This window comes from Apaloderma vittatum, unplaced genomic scaffold (genome assembly GCF_000703405.1).
Source record: "Apaloderma vittatum isolate BGI_N311 unplaced genomic scaffold, ASM70340v1 scaffold7973, whole genome shotgun sequence".
NCBI classification, from domain to species: domain Eukaryota; kingdom Metazoa; phylum Chordata; class Aves; order Trogoniformes; family Trogonidae; genus Apaloderma; species Apaloderma vittatum.
Window position 1 is genome coordinate 45269 of NW_009706370.1, and position 20896 is coordinate 66164.

The 20896-nt window shown below is 40.3% G+C and overlaps 1 protein-coding gene and 1 pseudogene across 1 annotated transcript in view; one reads left to right on the forward strand and one right to left on the reverse strand.

Moving 5' to 3' along the window:
* The first annotated feature begins 1172 nt into the window (after window positions 1-1172).
* LOC104271166 lies at window positions 1173-1880 on the forward strand (annotated as a pseudogene).
* Window positions 1881-5138: 3258 nt separating this feature from the next.
* The window catches only part of WWC2 (WW and C2 domain containing 2), a 63805-nt gene continuing 48047 nt past the window's right edge, over window positions 5139-20896 (reverse strand). Inside the window, exons 16-22 of the mRNA XM_009865760.1 lie at window positions 19461-19582; window positions 18291-18483; window positions 16147-16311; window positions 13525-13617; window positions 12438-12680; window positions 6942-7069; window positions 5139-5363 (exon numbers count right to left, since the gene is read on the reverse strand). Coding sequence (XP_009864062.1) covers window positions 5297-5363; window positions 6942-7069; window positions 12438-12680; window positions 13525-13617; window positions 16147-16311; window positions 18291-18483; window positions 19461-19582 — 1011 coding nt within the window. The 3' untranslated portion in view covers window positions 5139-5296. The remainder of the gene's footprint in view (window positions 5364-6941; window positions 7070-12437; window positions 12681-13524; window positions 13618-16146; window positions 16312-18290; window positions 18484-19460; window positions 19583-20896) is intronic.

Genomic DNA, 20896 nt, shown 5'->3' on the forward strand with positions numbered 1-20896 from the left:
GTAGCAATTCAAAGGACTCTTTGTTACCTAGCTGATTTCCTGAACTTATGTCTGTTTTCTCCGTAAGTGGTACTGGAAAGTGGTGTGTTTTCTCACCTGCAGAACTGTTTAAAACTTTTTTTTTTCCCCACACCAGAATGCTGAAGTCTTCATAGACTGTGCAGAAAAGGTGCTTTTGCTTTCTCAGCTGCACTGTAGAATCCTGAAAATGAATATGCATGTTCCCTTATGGCTTGGCTTTTAACGAAAATATACTTCCTTTTCATATGCAACCAATTAAATGAGCCTCAAAGCTTGACTGCCTGTTGCAGTTTTCCCCTTGCTTAATGCAGTGACGTACAAACTTGAGAGTCTTCATAGCCTAAACAGTCTAAATACACGCATTGCATCAAGTTGTTTTTCTGTGTGTATTTGGAAATTGTTGTGGTAAGAAAACTGTAGGTTTCTGAAATTCCAGCATGCTTTGCAGCAGATATCTTTTTGTGCACGAGGTGTTACGGGGTGGGTGCTTCGTACCGAGTAAGTTATGTTTTCCCAGTTTAGCCTGTTAAGCTGCCCAGACAAGTTACTCCAAGTGTTTCTGGCACCTGCGGACTTTATGCAACAAAAATAGGCTCAGAAATGCTCCTTTAAAAAATACATACACTGCCTTCTTCCGACACAGGTATTGAGAAATTACACATCTATCAAAGGCTGCTTAAGCTCCATTCCCTTACAGCAACGTGTAACCTTTGACTTTAAACAAACGGAGTTTAACTGGCCACAGCGCAGACAGCTGCAGTTGCGGCAAGTGGAACTGTATCAACGTGGTATGAAACCTTAATTTAAAAACAAACTGTGAGACACCAAAACTAGCAGAACTGATCTAATGCTTTAGCTGATCGATGGAAAGCATAGTATAGGCTTTTCTTAAAACCCAAAAAACCAACAAACCCAAAAAACTAGTGAAAGGTGAGCCCAGCTGTGGCCACACCCTTCAGCTACTGGTTTACCCCACTACCTCCCTCTCCCCCAGCCACTGCACATGGAACCAGGCAACACAAAGCACAGGGGCAGGAGGAGTATTTTGTGCTTTATAAAGCATCATTTTAACTTCTGTATATGTTCAGTGTGATGGAATTGAACAGCGTCAATTGAAGAGTGAGGATTTAGAGCTTCTGTGACTGTTAAAAATGAATTTGGGCCACAGACACGGGTTACAGTTTGTTACATTTCTGTTGACTGTACTAGGATGGATTTTAACTGGTACCTCTAACTATTTACCAGACTGGAAAAATCTCATCTTAAGACTTTAAATGTACTGGAGCTTTGGACCAGGGGACTCTGGCAAACCCGTATAGTCTAAAATGTAGAAGGAGCACAGTGTAAAGACTTGGATTCTTCCCTAGCTTTACCTCTAGAATTCAAGATTTCCAGGATTTTAGTACCTATATCAAATGGAAGAGGACTTCACAGCTTTGTGATCTCTTGTCTTGGTTTGAATTGCCTAAAGCTGGAGGATACAGAGCAGAAGCTAAGGAAACAGCCATTACTAGTTGGAGGAATACTCTTACGGATGTCTAGAATTCTGGCCTTAGTCCCTGTTTCCTCAGTTGCTCATACTATAATTCAGGAATCTTAGGATAAGATTGTGCCCAGATGGGAAACAGGGGAGCTGCTGTTCACTGGTCGGTTTTGTGAATTTTTTTATAATTCTAGGGGAATCTCTACTCCTCTCCATAATCCGCTTATCTCACAATAAATTCCCAGAGCAGTCTGCAATGGCACACACGTAAGACACCCATCAATATTTGGAAACTGGAAATGGAAGACTTCAGAAAGGGCAGATAGCAGGTTTTCAGATTTCTTACGATTGCATTACAGAAGGAAAGGTCTGCTGAACAGACAGGTTACTTTTACAAGATGGGAAGGAGGGATTGTTTCTTACTAAGTAGTTCCATTAATCAGTACTTACTTTCAGTTTTAACTACATCAGTGGATGAGCTGTGGAGATCTAAGTCACCACTGTATTTCTCCAAAAGCTGATCAATTGCAGATGCTGTTTTTGCAGTGTGGTGGGGTGTTTTTGTTTGGTTGGGGTTTTTTAAGATAAGTGAGTATAAAACTTCTAATCTCTACAGTTGCGTGGAGACTTGACCACATTTTAAACAGGCTGCCTTTAAGCAATGTATTTTTTTACAAAAACAGTATCAGTTTAAGTCCTGAAACAGTTTGTAGTGCCAGTTCAACATGCATTACAAAACCAAAGATAGTACAACCTTGAAGGAAGTTCCGTGGACCCACAGCCTTTACAGTAAACTAAATATTCTCAGACATAATGTCATGTAATACAAGATTCTCCAGCGTGTGTGTGAGAGACTGACCAAATCTGTGCCTACACAATCGCCCGCTCTCTCTAAGGAAAGCTGGTATTTCTGGATAATAATGACGTGTTGTCTGCTGGAAAGTTGACCCTGTTCACTGTTATTGCAGTTTACACTTACTCTTTACATTCACTATATGAATTAGTTCCTATATAACTTCTCCGAAGACTTGTCAGTGATTGAAGTGAACTTTCTCTAAACTGCAATGATTTTACATTGACAAAGCTGTGGCAGCTCTCTGCATCTGCAAAGAGCACAAAAAGACATAGAACAGCAATAAAAGAATTAAATAAAAGAGCAGTCTGGGAAAAATCTTTGTTAAAAAAATGTATTTTTCCAATCACTGAAACACATGGAAAGTGCAGAGACAAGTTAATCTATGTGATGTACTTGCATACTCTTACAGACAAAATTAGAACAGAAACACATTCAGAATATAACCTGATTAAATATTTAGTTCAGTCCTGAGCATTTGATATTTAATACAGTATAAACATAGCAATAGTAAAAAAAAAAAATCTTAAAATTATTTGATTTGCATTCTATTACAATTTCTGCTAAACTTTGCTCATTTGGCTAAATATTATTGTACCAGTAATATTTAGATTTTGATATATGCAACTGCAGTGACATTGCTACCTGGAAACAGAACTAATTACATTCGTTATACCCTGCTGTACAGAGTAAACACCACTTCAAGAGTAGTATTTATAATTTTAAAATGATGGGATTTTATGTATTATTTTAGCTTACTCTAGTGGGTCTTTGAAGTGTGAATAATCTGAATTAGTAAAAAAAAAAAAACCCCAAAACTCCAAAGCCAGAACTGTTAAAAGCTGCCTATAAACATGTTCAACTTCCCTAATTTGGAAAACAAGGAGCGCAAATACGTAAGTCTCATTTTTAAATGAGTTTTGCAAGCTCAAGCCAGTAATACTTAAAATTTGACCTCATGCTTACAAATCAGGTGATAAAACTTTTTTTACAAAATTACTCAACATGTGAGGAGAAACAGCTAACCTGGCAAGAATTTAGAGAGCTCTGTTTTTCAGAATAGCATCCTTAATGTAAAACATTTTTATGGCCAGAACTGAACTATATTAAACAGAACATAAATAAGACTGTAAATAAATAAAAGAAAAATCATAAAGTACACCTCTAAACATCATTCTACAAACAGCTTTTATAATCAAATTGAGAAGCTGAAACTGTCAACCTTCATTTCACCTCTACATTAAATAATTCCAGATTTTTATTTTTATTTTTTTAAATTGACCTTTCAAACACAAATGTTATCTCAAACCCAAGAAACAAAAAAGCAAATGGGGCCTTCATAAAGGACATTCAGTGATCTTGCCCAAAATCGCATGTTTGGCTATACATTTAAGTGAACTGATGTATTTGTGCATAAGAAAACCCTTGGGTGTTAGACAGACCTCTCCTCACAGAATTGTCACTTTGAATTGAAGACAGCTGCTACCATAGTGTGGTTTGATTTGCTGCTCACTGAGTAATTACAGCCTTTGTGAGAGATGAAGTCCATGTGTGTGGGGCTTGTTGCTTGGGGAAGAAAACTTTAGCCAGTGAATTCAATACGTCCAAGTGCAACTTCTTAGGTAAAAAATGAAATAATTATCTGCCATGTCCACCTCCTTACACAGCACCCCCAACTGCTTTTCCTAGACAGGGCTGCTTCAGCACCTACAGCTAATGCTCTGAACTTCTGGCAGAATGCATCCAAGCTGATGCTTCTTTGTAGGAGGCTGCTTCACATGAGACAAATTTGAAACACGTTGTTCACATCTATTTAATAAACCTGTGCACCCTCAACTGCGTGCAGGGTCAACTGTGTATTTTTAAAAATGTTATTGATTGAACTGAAATATGTCAAGACTTGTAGTTAAGAGCTTTTCTTTTTCAGAAAGTGTTTGCTTTACCAACAAGACTTCCAATATTTAAGTGAGCACATGACATTTTTCTCCTGGTACAAATACTTTAATGAAACATCTTCCTTCCTCTTTGTAAAAATAACAAACAGTTTTACGTATTCCTAGCTGACTGTAAGACAGCCTCTAGCAGAAAAGATTAACACAAAGAAACTTTCATTTTTTTAAGTGTGTGTATATATATATGTATATATATAACTACACTCATTTCCATGTTGGTATTACAAATTTGATTCAGCTTCCAGTTCAGAAAGCAGCTGCCTCTTTTGGTCGTCTCATAGTACGTTTTTAGGGTTACTTGTCTGCCTTGCCTTTCTCGCTCTCCTGCAGACACAAGAAACCTTTTAGTGCAGGTTAGAAGTACTGTACATTCACAAAACTAAACTCTTGAACTCTGTCTCTTCCTACAAAGTTTAAAAAAAACAAAACAAGAAGATACTTGTTTTCAGAAACAAAATTTCAATGTGGGCGCTACATCTAATTAGCAGCTGTTGGGAGGCAGCCTTGATGTTTTGGAAAGGAGCTTACGCTTGAGGCTAACTTTAAACTATAAAAGTCACACTCTTGTACAAAAATATTGCATGGCAAACCAGCCATCTTCACAGTCTGCTCACATGAAAATAGTGAAAAGATAAACAATCTTCTGTTGAATGTACTATCTCTCAACACAGTGCAGATATTCAACAGGATACATGCTTAGTACTGCCTTTGTTCCATCTTTACAAAATAAAAACACACGTGCGATACATACAAACTGTACAAAATCAGCATCAGCATACCAAAATTAATCTACTTTGGTTTTCTGGTGGTTGGGGTGCTGGTTTTTTGCCATCTTTTAAGCATACAACACTTTAATTCACTGTATTTTACAAATAAACATATTAATAGTGAATGTAAAGTAGATCTTTAAAAGCAGGTCACTGGAACTACAAAGTTCATCTGAAAAGAGATGAACAAGTGGAAAAACACTTCAATGAAAATGCATAATTATACATCATCAGCTGGAAGCGCTGGTATACTGATCTTTGCTCTTGTGAAGTATGCTATCTTCTCCCTGAAATTCAAAATGGAAACAAGTTGTTATTGTACTATTTATGGCACGACTCCAATGTCACCTGCTGTAGAGTTGCTAATGTTACAGCACAGTTTGTTAACATTTAAGTTTGGAAAATATACAGTGAGCAAAATATACAGTGAATTTATTTACCACAAATATGGCATTCTGACATAATTCCCTTTTTAGGCAGATTTATGTAAAAAGCAGCTCCATCTTTGGAGGATGGGAGGGACAAAAAGGCAAAATAAAGCAGTTTATCTTGACTTGGGAAAAGGTGTGTGTTTGTGGAAAAATAATAAATAACTGGGTTTGGGCAAGACTCAGAGAAGCAGAATTGTCAACCCATTCTCTAGTTGTTTCCCCTGTGCTGTTACCATTTCTGTCTCCTACTAAGTCAGCGATTACTGAAGCGTAACAAGTTCAGCCCAGCTTGTCTGCCAGCAGCCTAGAACGCAGATGAGTAGTACCGGGGGCTTAAAAATAAAAGCTCACAAGAGTCATTCTTCTTGAGAGTTTCAAAAATGCCTCTGTACCATCAGAGCACTGTAACAAGCCCGACTACCAGGGCATGTAAAATTCAGCCTCAGGAGGTAAGTATTTGTCCAGTAGCCTAAAGCTTGTTTTCCACTGGTGACACCAGAGTTCCCATCAAAACCAGTAGCTCGGAGATAAAAATCAACTATGTAAACGGATTCCTTAGCTAGTTTTGTGGTGATTAGAAGATAATGGAGTCTTACGATACCCTTATTGTAGCACTATTACCTATTCCTGTAAATGTTGGGCAGCAGACTGGCTGTGATGACTGTTAAATGACCAAAAAAAGACTTGCATGAAGCAAAAACTGTTTGAAGGTGCTGTGAATTTCACAGTGAAGATAAATAGCTCAGCTGTAATGCTTCCTTGCTGAGGGAATCCCTTTCCCTTCTCTCTTGCTTTGATACTGAATCACTTACAGTTGTGGTTTGTTGTATGTGCCTCACAGGCCCCTATTTGGTTAAACATTTCTCAAACTGTTTGCAATAGACTGGGTTAAAAAAGGGAGAAAACCCCTCATGCTTATTAGCAGCTAATTTAAATTTCCTGTACAGGAATCCAGAAATCAAACTTTAAAAACATGTGTTAGTGACAAAACGGATGAATTTACCTTGCAGTACCTTTTCTACATGGAAGAGTAAGCATTGTATTTTTCAATCAAGAGTTTTACATTCATTTTTACATAGAAGTGTGGCCTTTGGGCTGCTAGCTTGCCATTTAATGTCCAGCCTTTTAGGAAGTCAGACCAGTTAGAAAGTGCTCATTCTGGGTTACGCTAAGCTAGAACACTTGATTAATTGCATCCCACAACCAAAAGGCAGAGGGAATCAAAAAAGGAGGGACTAAAGACCTCCCTTTATAATAAGCCTTGAGCAAAAAACAAGTCGTGGTTAATCAGTTTCATGAGGAGATGTACATTTACTGTTCTACTTCTCCTGTGGATATCTGGCTAATATTACAGGGTGTGTCTGATTATATTTAGAAATAATTCATGTTATGTCACTGCATTAGAAAGAGCATGAAAAATAGGACAGGCCATACCTGAATGACTGCACCTGCAGTGGCACTTTCTGGCTCTGCTCCCGTAACCGACATACATCCTTAGAAGCTTTCCTCATCAATTTCTCAGCACTTAAACCTTGTTTCTGTTCTTCTTTTGACTGTTCAGCCTATAAATGGGAAAAGTAACTGTATTTTGCTAATAACGAACACCTCATTTCAAAGAAATGATAAATTCTTTTGTGTCAAGCAAAACGCTTGGCAGTGCTAGATTTATGGTTGGACTCGATCTTAAAGGTCTTTTCTAACCTAAATCATTCTACGATAATTATTATACAAGGGGTCCACCGAACAAAAGGTTGACAACACAAGCCTGAGCTATGGGCACAAAAGAAGATAACAAAGCTTTTCCTAAAAAGATAAACAGAGCAAACCCCATGTCATTGCAGGTGGTTATTAGATGTTACACATTTTGATGAGGTATTTCTGAGGGCTATAGTTAGAAAATACCGAAATTGCTACAAGCAAGTGTTGTCCATCCAAATATCTTCTCAGAACTGGGAGGCAGTGATTCTCTTCCCACGTAAAATACTCTTACTTCCTAATGAAAGCTCTCAGGAAAGTTGCCTATGCCTACTGAGAAATGACAGACAAAAGAAAATACAGAAGGCTTGCTCTGAAAACATGCTTTCTAGTTTTGCTGACCTTGTCAGCAAAGTTAATGTTCATGAATTTCTGTGCTTTTATTCACAATGCAACACCTGGTCTGTGAGCCTCACCTCTTTGATTTACATTGTAGAGGTGTAAAAGCCGAAGCAAGTGGGCAGAATGCCGGGGTAACATCGAGAGCTCAAGGATCTTTCTTGAGGTGAACATTGTTGAGGGTCCCCGTATCCACCAGTAAGTTACAGTACTTCGGCGCCTCAGCACTGCCGGCTCTATTACATGCGTCTCTAACAAGCACTGGTGCGTCAACAGGACAATCGCAGCTGCACCATCCACCTTGTCGGCAATAGAGGTGCGTTTTGGTTTTTAAAAACACTTTATCAGAGGCTTCTGAATGCCTAATAAATTTTAACAGCAGCTTTTGGTAGGTGGACAGTCACCTGAGTTTCTTAGAGAAATGGCCGCTGTTTGTATGAAGGTGAGTCCTATCGCACTCCCGTCACGCGTGAGGTGCCTGGCACGGGCAATACCATCTTGCGCATCACTTCACTTTATTTCTAGACTACAGGGACTGCCAGACTGATGTTATTTTGTAGTTTGAATTTTGCCAGCCATCAAAACGTCACAGAAGCACTTAATTCTTAAACAATTTTTGAAGTTATTTAGAGGCTAATTTTTGATTTTTGAGCACTTTACGTGCTCACACCAAAGCCAGAAACAATGATCTTCAATGTTGGTTAGTAACTTAAGATTTCACATCTCCCATTCTGAATTCAACCCAGCAGAATAACATACAAAAAACCCAACTAATTCAAAGAAGTTAGTCTATGCTCTCAGTTTCAACCTTGTGTGTTTATAGATGCAGGACGGTGGTACCCTCTGTCCTGTTGAAACACACTCCTGTGTTTTATATGAAGTGTTTCACATGAAAGAACACTACCCCTTCAAAATCTTACTCGAAATTCAGTCAGCTTGGACTGTTGTTAACTTCTTCAGTCCCCAACAGCTATGATTTTAAAATTAAATTAACCTATAAATACTATTTTCCTTAATAGTTCACGAACATAAATTTGCAGTCTACAACTGCCTTAATTAATTTTACATGTCACTGGCCATATGTTATCAGTTCCCCTAGTTGATATCTATCACTAAAACATTAAACATACAATACTTCAGAATTTCCTAGTTTTATCTTTTCCCTAACTACACACAAGATCCTTGTGACTACTGCATTTCAGGGTAACAGCACAGATGTTTTCAGACTCTCTGTTACCATGTACTCCTTTTCTAGTTTTAAAATTCTGTTATTTTTTTCAGGATGCACTCAAAGAACCTTTGATTTCAGCCCAATGTCTCTAAGAGTATGCATGTAAGAAGGTAGGCACATGACCAGGTTTCTATTTACAACATGTTTCTTGAGTGATTTTATAATCCTCCATCTACAGAAAATACAGAAAAGCACACTAATACATTGGCCATACATTCAATAAGTACCAAAAATCTGGCACTTATCTTCCAAAAGTAAGTTAAATACAAATACAGAAATTTCTATCTGGCACTTAAGCATGAGCTAACAAGAAGAAACACTATCAAAACCAAAGCTGAGACACTAATTCCTATCTTGTTCTTCAGTATTTTTTGTGTAGAAGAAAGTGAATCTAAAGAAAAACTGTTAACTGTGCTAAACACTGGAACACTGCAACAAGGACATATTTATTGTACTAATGACATAATTACAGATTACCTCTACATAGAAGATGTACTGAAAATAAATCAAGATCTTTACAGATATTTACAGGAACCTTTTTTGGATGTGCACAAAGAGGAACTACTTCAGAGGACGCTAGGTGTCTGAACACTTACTTGTATGAGGGTTTAAGACCCTGACATTGAAATACTGTGTGATTTCTCACCAAAACACTATCTAAACAAGAGAAAATGTTTCTGGTGCACGGGATTACTTAGAGCTTTCTGATCTGCAGGTATTAGTGGGCATTATGGACTTGCTGTACTTAGGAAGGTGTGGTGGGAAGGGAAGGTATGGAGCCTGTGTATTTGGCTTCAAGCAGAGTAGCTGCATGCTAGCAAGCAGCCACTGATTTTCAACATGCCCCACATCTGCGGTTTCATTTTTCACTCGAGACTGTCTCAATTTCTCTGGCACTTCCAGCTGCTGCATTAGTCTGTGCCATTATAATGCCCGCAGGATCTGAAAAATAATCTATGACAATGTTCTCTAGGCTGCTGTGTTTTGCTTACCCAAGAGAAAACACTGACAGCAGAGTACAGCATTCTCAGGGTTGTTTTGCTCCACAGGGGTAGGCTGCAATGATTTTAAGGGTACAAATATTCCTAGAAACTTTTAAGTGCTCTTCAAAGAGGTGGACTGGCTGTGATCATTGTTCTGACTTTCAGCTCAGGGAAAAAAGGACTTAAATACTGTGCTGCGGCCTGCGTGTATTGCAGGAACGTATATTATTACCCTTAATCCTGATGGTGCTGATCACTGATACCAGAGATACAAATTATGACAAATCTACCTGCTGCTTTGAAAGAGCCAGCTGAAATAAGAAAGCACAAATCCGAAGGATGTATAATATTAAATGTTGCAGAAGCATACCCTATGCTATTGGGAATAGCTTTAGAGTGGGAGCAGTTTTAAATTAAACAAAAATTATTTCTATCCTTGCATCAAGCATTAGATATAAAACCTTGAACTTCTAAACAAATTTAGCTATGCTTTTTCTATAAGCTCCTGTTTTTATGTGTTAAAACTTAGATCAAATTCATACAATGAATTTGCATGGCATAAACCTGCAGTTCCATTGTGTGATGTTTAGACATTGTGCTATCTTACCCCATTTTTGCCCAAGGGTTTTTCAGAACACTTGTCAACGCTCAGACTAAATACTTGCTTGTATTTTATAGCCATTTTAGAATTCCACAGGCTATAGCCAACAGCAGATGACAAGGAACGAGAGACAGGAAGACAGAGAGAACAGAACAGGGCAGAAGTAGAGAGCTGGGAAAACATCCTGGGGAAAAGTTTGGTTTCCTAAGCTATCAGACAGGCAAGAACTTCTTGAAGTACATAGTATCATTATGGCTAATGACCTCTCATAGATTTTTTTTCTTCCATGAATTTATCAAACTGCTTTTTGAACCTATGCAAACTAGCAGCACTCAAATGTTCTGTGGCAAACATTTTTGCAGTTTCTAAATGTGCTATGTTTGTTTGCATTTAACCTGCAACCTCTACGGTTCTCTACTATCTGTATAATAAAATACAGCAATTAATTGCTCTGTTTCACCTCACTCATGATTTTATAGACTTCAGCTACTTAGCCATTCCTAACATGGAAGCTGTTCCTCCTTGGACCATCCTCGTGGAAACCGCATTTTTATTATCCACTTTGAGAAGGAGAAGCAGAACTGAACGACATTTAAGTTACAGGCATAACATCTACGCATATCATAAACCAACTATTTGTTTTGTTACTTCTTTTCTTAGTAATTCCTATCTTACTTATTTTTGACATCTGCTGATCACTGTGATGTTTTTGCTGTTATTTTTGTTTCCTGTCTCCAATGTATCTCATTCCTAAAATTTAATTCAGAGCTCATCTTTGTATAGTCAATACTAGGATCATCCCTTCCCTCCTCCACACAAAGCTATTTGCTGACATTTAGCTTTTAACAAACCAAAAAAACAAAACTAACAACTCTTGCCTACGCATGAGGAGGTCCTCTGCACCTTGTTAAAATGCCTTTCTATTTTTAATATTCTGAATAACTTGGTGTCATCAAAACACGAATCTCTATCAGCTATAAACAGCTACACGTCCCTCCTGGATGTCACTAGCAACCTCCCTCTCATTGAAACCTGAGGTACGTTGACTGACATGGATGGGAAGGGGGCTCCAGAGGGCATCTACTCCACCCTCCTGCCTCCCGCCTCGAGGTGAAGCTAAAGCTGGGTGCTCAGGGTCTTGCCCAGTTCGGTTCTAAAGATCTCCAGCTGTGGAGGTTGGATTTTTTTTTTTGGTTGGGATTATTCCTCCCTTAACCACCTCTTTAGGCCCCTATTCCAGGATATGATTGCCATCACAATCTAACAAAATAAACCACCTCCCCAAAACATTACAAAACCCCCACAACATCCAACTTTTTATTGCATCCTCTCGGGATGTCGCCGTTGCCTCTATCCTCATTCCACCCTGCTTCTTATCCACACGAGAGCATTCCACTACCTTATGGCAGTTTAGAGACAGCGAATATATCTGTGTGTTGTTTTAGAGACCACTGCACAGAAAGAACAGAATTTGGCTTTCCTTTGCCAAAACTAGAACAAGTACGTCCCACATGAGGAAATAAGCCACAGGGAAGGTACTGCCTTTCCCACGTGCCCCTACCACTACAAGTAATGGTCACTGCCTCTCTCTCTACCTCTCGCAAACATCTTTTGGCTAAAAGTTCTGCGCAGACTGCAAATCCGGTGATGCTGAAGAACAAAAAGCATATGTGTGTCTGCAGAAGTACAGCTGGGACATGAGAATTTTAAATTAACTTCTAAGTAAATGCTATTTTATTCCACCAACACACAACTACTACACGAAACAACAGGTTTTCTATTCTGAATTACTAAAGTATTTAGAGGGCACAACAAAAATATTACCTTGAATTCTAGGTTTAAATGCTGTAATGCCGACTAAGAAGGAAATAATTGTTTATGCTATGTAATTCAGAGGTGTAATTAGTCAAATGTAAGCTTCTTTAAAAATTCAACACAATGACCAAATCCTTTGACAAATTTAGAGAAAAAGCAGGGGCATATGTGTATTCACTCACACAGTATCTGTATGCTGCTCATACCTGTTTTTCAGCTTGTTTCAAAAGTTTCTGGAATCGTTCATCCTCTAGCACACACAGGGGAAGGTCTGTCTGTCCTCTACCTTTCATTTCCTCAAGCTTTTGTTTAAGATCCCGCAAGGCCTGAAGCTCATCATTCAGACGATTCTGTCTTGTGCGGGATGCCTGGAGGTCCAGCTCCAAGTCAAGGGAAGTGCGTGCAGGGCACTCTTGCGTAGCTCTTCGCATGATTGGTTGGCAAACAGGCTGAATCATTTGGGAGACAGAACAATAAAAATTAATATCTAGAGAGGCTAGTCTACGGTTTGACTTATATAATATAGTCAGAAAAGCTCAAAATTTTTTGTCTCTCTTTAGCATAAAGCCGCTATGATGAGCTCCAAAGTCCAAAAATTCATCTATTCTGGAATTCTTCTTCAGACACTAGCTAAAAACAACTGTCAAAATTGCATTGCTGTAGTATATGTCCCATTATTTACTCTCCTTTCACAGTGACTTCTCACAAGTAAGTTAGGCAGGAGAAGTCATCCCAAACTATTCAGAGTATTTCTTTCTTATGCCAAATGTAATCCTCCTATCTGGCAACAACCCTTGTGGGTATTTTTAGTTACAATCAAGATTAAAATACAACTCTTTCAACTTATCTAAGAGAGAACTCCATGCAAGAGAAATGCAATCTTACTCTCTTGTCCTCTTGTCACCCTTTTGCTAATCAAACACTCTAGGAGAAGAGTAAATCCCCTTCAAATCCTTGAAGCTTTCACCAAAACTCGGGTCACCTTGTAATACTTGAGTTCTTTAACCCAGATCCCTTTGACACAAGCAGGCTGAAGTCTGGCAGTAAATGCCATGATGCTGAGCACCAATGTCTTGCTGCTGGCTTAAGCCCCAACCAGAACAACAAAAGCTTTGGCGGTGTGGGACAGGGTCGGACTGAGACCACTGTGTTGAGATTTCAACCTGAAACTACAGGACCACATGTGGTACTTGCATCACTTGGGCTGAAATACTTGAGTTAAAGCATATGCTGTAAGTTGGTTGTTACTCCTTCTCTCCCATACTTTGTTGTCCAGGGTAACCCAGCACATACCCGTTTCACTCTTAGGCTTCGCCGTTCTGTGGCGTTTCTCACGAAGAGAGACTTTTTGGCTAGTGTTGAGCTGTCGCTGTCACTTCGGTTCAGCTGTCAAAATGTGCATAACAAACAGATATAAAGCATCTTCATATACAAATACAACTGCATTGATATAACCACTTGGAAAACTTCAGTGTTGATATACACGTAGGACATTCTTAGTAGAAAGTAAATTTTTTTTTTCAACTAGGATAACTGTCTACTCTAAAATTCTAATCCTAAACCAAGACAACCATTGATGTCACTGAATGAATACTAAGTAGATTTTTTCAGGAATGCAAGGAAGGTAACTATGGTTATTAAGTACTGCCAAATCACTGTCTTGCTTTGATATGACTGCAGATTATAAACTATAGATTTCATTTACCTGGGACAATCTTTTAATAAATTTACTACAGGGAGGTTAAATTGCTGTAGACATGCACCTGTCCCATAAAGCAGTATTTTTGTAATATTATTATTTTTGAAAAGTGTAGGTGTGCCTACAGCTTCCCTCAGAAGCATTTCCTGCTCCTCAAAAATATACACCACAGCTCAGCAGTAGTTTCTTATTAATTATAGCATCAGTTCCACATACGCCAGTGCCGACTGAAAGATGCATCAGCACACATGGTGGTAACCTTCTGAGAAAACAGAAGCGTCTCTCTGCAGGATATTTACTTCACCTCTTCAGACAAGGACAGACAAAAAGAGTCGTGCTGCTAACACTTCAATAACCAAAGCCGGAGCCCTAAAACCTGCTTACACAGCGCTGACCAGGGACTGGAGGCGAGAAATCCAGCCTCTTACAATACGGATACATCTCTCGAGAGACAGATCTGTCTTTTCACCATGGAGCCACTGCTGGGAGCTACCTCCTCGACAGGCGGGGGTGGCTATCAGAGTTATCGTCACTGATGGTCTTTAAGCACTTCTCAAGGGAGATTTTCAAAGGGACCAACAGACTTTGAGTCCATCCTCTAGGCCTCAGAAATCTTTGTGTTTGCTGTAACGTCACGTGAGAGTTTTCCTAAAGCTAGGCCATCGCTTCTGAAAAGCGAGCAGCTGGCAGTTAGCCAGAGCGTGTCCAACCGCTGCTTTCCTCGAGTGCAGCGCCACAGAGCAAGCGCTTGTGCTCCAAGCTGGGGAGTAGGACTGGGGAGAGCCGCGTTGTTCAGCCCCCTCTGTGGACTGAGGTGCAGCTACAGTGCCCACCCTTGAGCCCCTACAGTGGGCTACACCTATTTCAGAAACTGCCAAAGATTCACCTGTGCAAACAGGGGTTTTATCTCAGGTACTTTGCTTCCAGGCCACAACATGCACAATAAGAAAGAGGATGGGTTATTCAAGGTATGTTTTTAGATTCTGGGTTCTGGCAGCACATACACAGCAATTTTCAAAGCTACAAAAGCCCAGCACTTTTCTAGATGCAAAACTCTCACAAATTTATACTAGCTAAAGTATCACAGCAATTACTGTTACCTCCTGTCAAAGACCCCCATAGGCAGTAAGCTACGGCTGTTTTTTCACCAATGTATCCAATTTCCTGTGTACAGTAATTAAGATTAAGGGTAGTTTCTGAATTCAGCCAATCATATATCCAAATTATGTGAAGATTGTTACAAAACAATCTGCTGCATTTCATTCTGGAGGATATATGGAATAGTTAAGTGTGTAGACATTGACTTTATTAATAAATAAATCTATTTAAATAAATATTTCTTTTAGGCCAATGAGAATCACACAGAAGTGATCAGCTTTAATGTTCCTGAATGACTAAGGCAACCATCTCTAATTGAACTGGAAAAGAATTACGGAAGGTAGCGTTTGGTTTTGTTGTTTTTTTTTAAGCCATGTGAGTAACCTGTAGAAAATAAAAATCCAGATTTGAAGCTGCCTTTTCTAGGGTGTCTGTAATTAAAATCTACAGAGCTGGTAATCCACACTTAGGTCTCTAGACACATGATCTTCACAGTTAGTTTAGCAATAACAGGGCTGACAATTTAAATAGTTTATTTCCTACACTACCATAGATCTAGCAAGACTGGAGAACTTTGTCACCAAAGCCATGTTTAAAACTCAGCCCCTAGGCAGCACTCACACATCTTTCAAAGATGTAATTACAGCAGGATTTGGGCAGCCCAGGTTTAAAACCTGTTGGGATACAAAGTGAGATTTAAAATTGATGACTGAGCTCTTTCCACAGTTACCCTTAAATGGCTACATTATTAAAATATGGTAATATGGTGGCAGTTTACAGTGAACTCTGTATTTTTACAAATTATTTTACTGTGTGAGAGCTGTAGTTGCTGACCTGCAGGGAAACATGCTTTTTGCAGCCGGCCAGCACAGGCACCTGTGTTACTTCTCTCCAACAGGACGTATTTTTTGCCCTCGAGTAAAGGCGTTTTGCAAGAGTCTGCAACTCTGCTGAAAGTCAATTCTCTGCGCATCAGGTCAGTTAGGGAAAAGAAAGCACAGGCTCTGCCACTTGCAGAGAAAATTAGTACATGACTCACTGTCATTAATGCATCGTTCCCAAGAAGTTAAATGACTCTTTAGTTAATAGCTCTTCATTCCAAGTGTTTTTCCTCTTACCCTACAGATGTATTGGTTCCGCTCGCCTGGAGAGAAGGTTTGTGAGCGCACTATCATGCTGTTCCTAACAAAGGGACGCTGTCTTGAGCTCCAGCTGGCTCTGTCCTTGGGTCGGACTGTTGTGTTCTCGTTAACCGATTCTTCAGTGTTAGTCTCTTTATCAACCTATGAAAAGAAATTTAATTTATGTGAACTACTATATCCAGACACACGCCACCATGTAGTTTTTATGCCTCTGGATTTTACAAGCGTTCTTGTTACCTTGCAGTGGATGGAAAAAGACCAGCAGCAAAAAGCATCTTGCACATAAGGAGAAGCTACCCTAAGTAAAGAAACACAAAATTCCCAGAACGCTTAATAGTGTGGAGTCTTTCAAGGTACACTTTGTGTCCAGTAACACCAAAGCTTTTGCAGAAATGTCTTTGCTGCCTGGTCTGACGTAACATGGTGCAACCAAGTGTTTTTGCTCTGACTTTTGCAGACATTATTATTATTATGACATTATTATGCATTTATATTATTATGAATTTGCAGAGCAACAAGGTTCCACTGTGTCAGAGATGGTGACTGGAAACTGTAATTAACTTCCAATTAACGTGGCAAGATGAAAGGGGCAGCTGGGAAAGTTTAATTGCCTGGGTTCTTCCAGACATACCGTCAGGACCCCTAAGCCCCAGCTGTGGTGGGGCTACATTATGGCAATTTGCCGAGCTGGCCCAGCCCGGAGAACCCAGGGAAAAGCCCTGGCCAGCTGGTGTCCCTCAGCATGGCCTCCTGCCTCCTGCGCTTGACCCACACTGCCACAGGGAGCCTCAGGTGCCAGCATCCCCCTGGGTGATGCAGCCTGTGCTTACTTACACGCAGCAATCATCTTGACAGCTGGGCTAGAACAAGCACGGCAGCAGCTGGCACATCTGGTGTCACTGATGTGCGCTGGGGCATTTTCTTCAACTCGGGTAACGTAATGAGGTTCCTGGTTTTCAGTGTGTGCAGCTGATAAATACAATGACCTAAATAACACAACTGCAATCCTGAGAGGATCCGGCACACGAAGATCTATCCCGTGCCTGGCTTTACAATCGGATCTGCCACGACCTTAACTCGCTGCCCAGTCCCGTCCTGCCCGGGCTTAGCAAAACACTGGGGTGTGTGCCTGACCCTCACATGTTGTCCTTGATGTCTCCCCTTGCCAATTTAGGCCTTTGATCTATATTTGCTTGCTAACCAGCAGGCTACCAGTCCTTTTATACCATGGCCTTGGCTCATTTGGCATCTTGCCACATTAAGTGGAAGTTAATTACAGTCTCCAGCAAAGTCCACCGAGGTGCTGAACTTGAGTATTGTCACAAACTTGAAGGAACGAGATATCGTTGTTTGCCTTTTCACCTTTGCTATTTTACAGAACCTGTGGGCTTGATGCTTGCAACAGTATTTTCATTAGGATGCAGAAAGCTAGTTGTTCTAAAAATTTTATTTCTGGAGTGTGTGCTACCATGTCAGGGATACATTTACTAAAAATTTACTGAAAGTGCTTTCAGAAAGGTGGAATGTAATTTTAAACAAACAGTTAACAAGAACATGATATTAGAATTTGTTATGTGCAGCGTGTGGGTGGTTCCAAAGTGCACAGTTTAATACACAATTTGGAATGTCCTCCTCTTCTCTGCTAAGCCAGTTTTTGTATTTTACACCGTAAAATAAAGGGAAGAAATAAGGAACCCTCCCTCACTGCTTTAAAGATCTTGAATCCTCTTCTTTTGTCCTGTTTATCAGATGAATCGGGGAGTAAAAAAAAGAAACAATGAAGTAGAGGTGCAGAAATATTTTAAATCTGCACTAGATGAAGCTTCTGAACTGCACCTGTATTTTGAATATTCTCCTTGTGCAACAAAAAAAGTGAAGGCACAAATTTTTAGTTAATTGTCTTTGACTTAGAATTTCTGCTTAGCATGTCTGTTAAACATCTTTCTCATAGTTCAGAAGTGACCACACCGATTTCCTTCAACGTACATGACAAATGCCACAGCAAGGGCCGGATCAAATTGTAAATGCTCAGATGCGGCAGGCTTCTACATTAAGTGCTCAGAAATAGGTCTTCAGACACAGCACGATTACTGTAGGAATGCGTATTTTAAGATATTCACCAGTGTTAACATCACAGCAGCTTGCTGGCTTTCATGGGCTTCCTCGCTGTCTTCTCTGCCCTTGTCTTCATTTACTTCTGGTGCATCGATGGGCAGCCCCGTGTCATCAGTACAGTTGCCTTCTGCTGCCAGCTTAATGCCATCTTCCTCTTCATCTGCAATTTCACCAGAGGCTTCTGTGAGCATTTCTAACCTGTGTGAAGAGAAGCAGCTCAGGTTTATTCTCAAAGTGAAAAAGCCCACCACAGAAAGATATCAGAAGGCCTAGGCCTTCACCCGTGTATAATGTACACGTTTTCCTGACAGGAAAAACAAGAGTATCACGCAAATGCTTCCATTAAGTTCACGTGAAGGCACATTTCATTATATGCTCCAGTAAAACCCAGCAAGCTCTATCACAGTTCACCTTCTAGTTCATTATGACAACACAGCACTACATTCAATAGCTGTACATTGATAACTTTGAAGGACTTTGCTTGCAATAAATTCATAAAACAAATGAGTGAGTATCCCCTTCCCCTGTAGAAAAGGATATATTTATTTCCACACCACAGCTCAGAAATTGCACAGGAACAGAACTCAGCCTAGAAATTTAGCAAGAAATCTGTTTCTTGGGAAAGCTCAACTTCTTCAAAACCATGACCACCAATGGATGCACACACACACTAACTTTGTCACACAGCAGCTCTCTTCAAATCCTACTAGTTGCTTATTACAGTTAATGCAACTAATACTTGATATGAGGCATCCTAGTACACCTCCAGTGGCTTTGGACTCCCCAAGTGGTTTCACAGGAAGATATACATGGGATGGAAAAGCATCAGCAGTAGGGGTTAACAGAGCAGCCAAGACACTGTAAACCTAAAAGAAGGTGAATGAATTGACCACACAACAGGACCAACCTTTACCCCGTTTCCAGTGGTGGTGAGACACTGGCACAGGTTGCCCAGAGAAGCTGTGGATGCCCCCTCCCTGGCAGTGTTCAAGGCCAGGCTGGATGGGGCTTTGAGCAACCTGGGCTAGTGGGAGGTGTCCCTGTCCATGGCAGGGGGGTTAGAACTATGATTCTGTGATCTCCTCTGAAAACACAGCCCTTTCTTTTGTCTAAGAATAGGAGGAATAAGTGGAATTACTCAGGCACAGACACTGAGGGAGGGAAAGTGGCTTTACCAGTCTTCCTCAGAGCCCCTTTGCTCCTGTTCCTCCTCTTCCTCTTCATCATCTTCAGCCAGCTCTTGTTCTACTGCTTCCAGCTCAGCAGATGTCCTCTCCAGCAGAGCTGACACAGCATCCTGCTCACAAGGAAAGAGAAGATGAAACCAGAATTGAGTGATACATAACACAGCTAAAACAAATGACAAGTCTAGCAAGAGTTGCATTGCCCTGCTGCTCCCTGATTCCAGCAAAACCATGACTCCAGATCACAAATATAAGGGGTTTGAATTGTCAGCATGTACCACCTTAACTGGTTTCATACAGAGTAAATTGCCATCAAAACCAGATTGTTTGTAAAATGATAATGCAATCAAATATGCTTCTGTCATCTTCTAATGTCTTGAAAATTCCCTCTCATACCTGTAATATACCTCAGTAAAAACCCCATTGTTCTTAAAAGTTACATTGTTTTATGTAGTTCTCTTAAGGAAGTATTAAAGCAGAAAAGCTTATTTAACCAGAAGAACTAGTATGTGTTTTGCATAAACAGCATTTAAGTATGCAAATTCAAATAATTAATAAATAGCAACTTTTTAATATGTGCACATAGAATCATAGAACGGTTTGGGTTGGAAGGAACCTTAAAGCTCCTCTAGTTCCAACCTCCCTGCCATGGGCAGGGACACCTCCCACTAGACGAGGTTGCTCAAAGCCCCATCCAGCCTGGCCTTGAACACTGCCAGGGAGTGGGCATCCACAGCTTCTCTGGGCAACCTGTTCCACTGCCTCACCAATCTCACAGGAAAGAATTTCTTCCTAATACCTAATCTAAATCTGCCTTCTTTCAATTTAAAGCCATTACCCCTCCTCCTATCACTAAGCTCCCTGATAAAGAGACCCTCCCCATCTTTCCTGTATATCCCCACTAAGTCCTGGAAGGCTGCTGTAAGGTCTCCTTGGAGCTTTCTCTTCTCCAGGCTGGACAACCCGAACTGTCTCAGTATGCCCTCACAGGGGAGGTGCTCCAAACTTCCTGATCATTTTCATGGCCCTCTTCTAACAGGTCCATGTCTTTCCTGTGCTGAGGACTCCAGAGCTGGACACAATACTCCAGCTGACAGGGGCAGAATCACCTCTCTCAACCTGCTGGCCATGCTTCTCTTGATGCAGCCCAGGATATGATTGGCCTTCTGGCCTGTGAGCGCACATCACTGGCTCATATTCAGTTTCTCATCCACCAACAGCCCCAAATCCCTCTCTGCAGGGCTGCTCTCAATCCACTCATTGCCCTGACCCAGGTGCAGGACCTTGCACTTGGCCGTTGCTGAACTTCATGAAGTTTGCACAGCCCCACCTGTCAAGGCTTGAAAATAAATAGTAAACTTAAGGAAGCTCTTCAGTAATATTAATTTTGAAATGAAACACAGCTGAAGTGTTTAAAATTGGAGTGC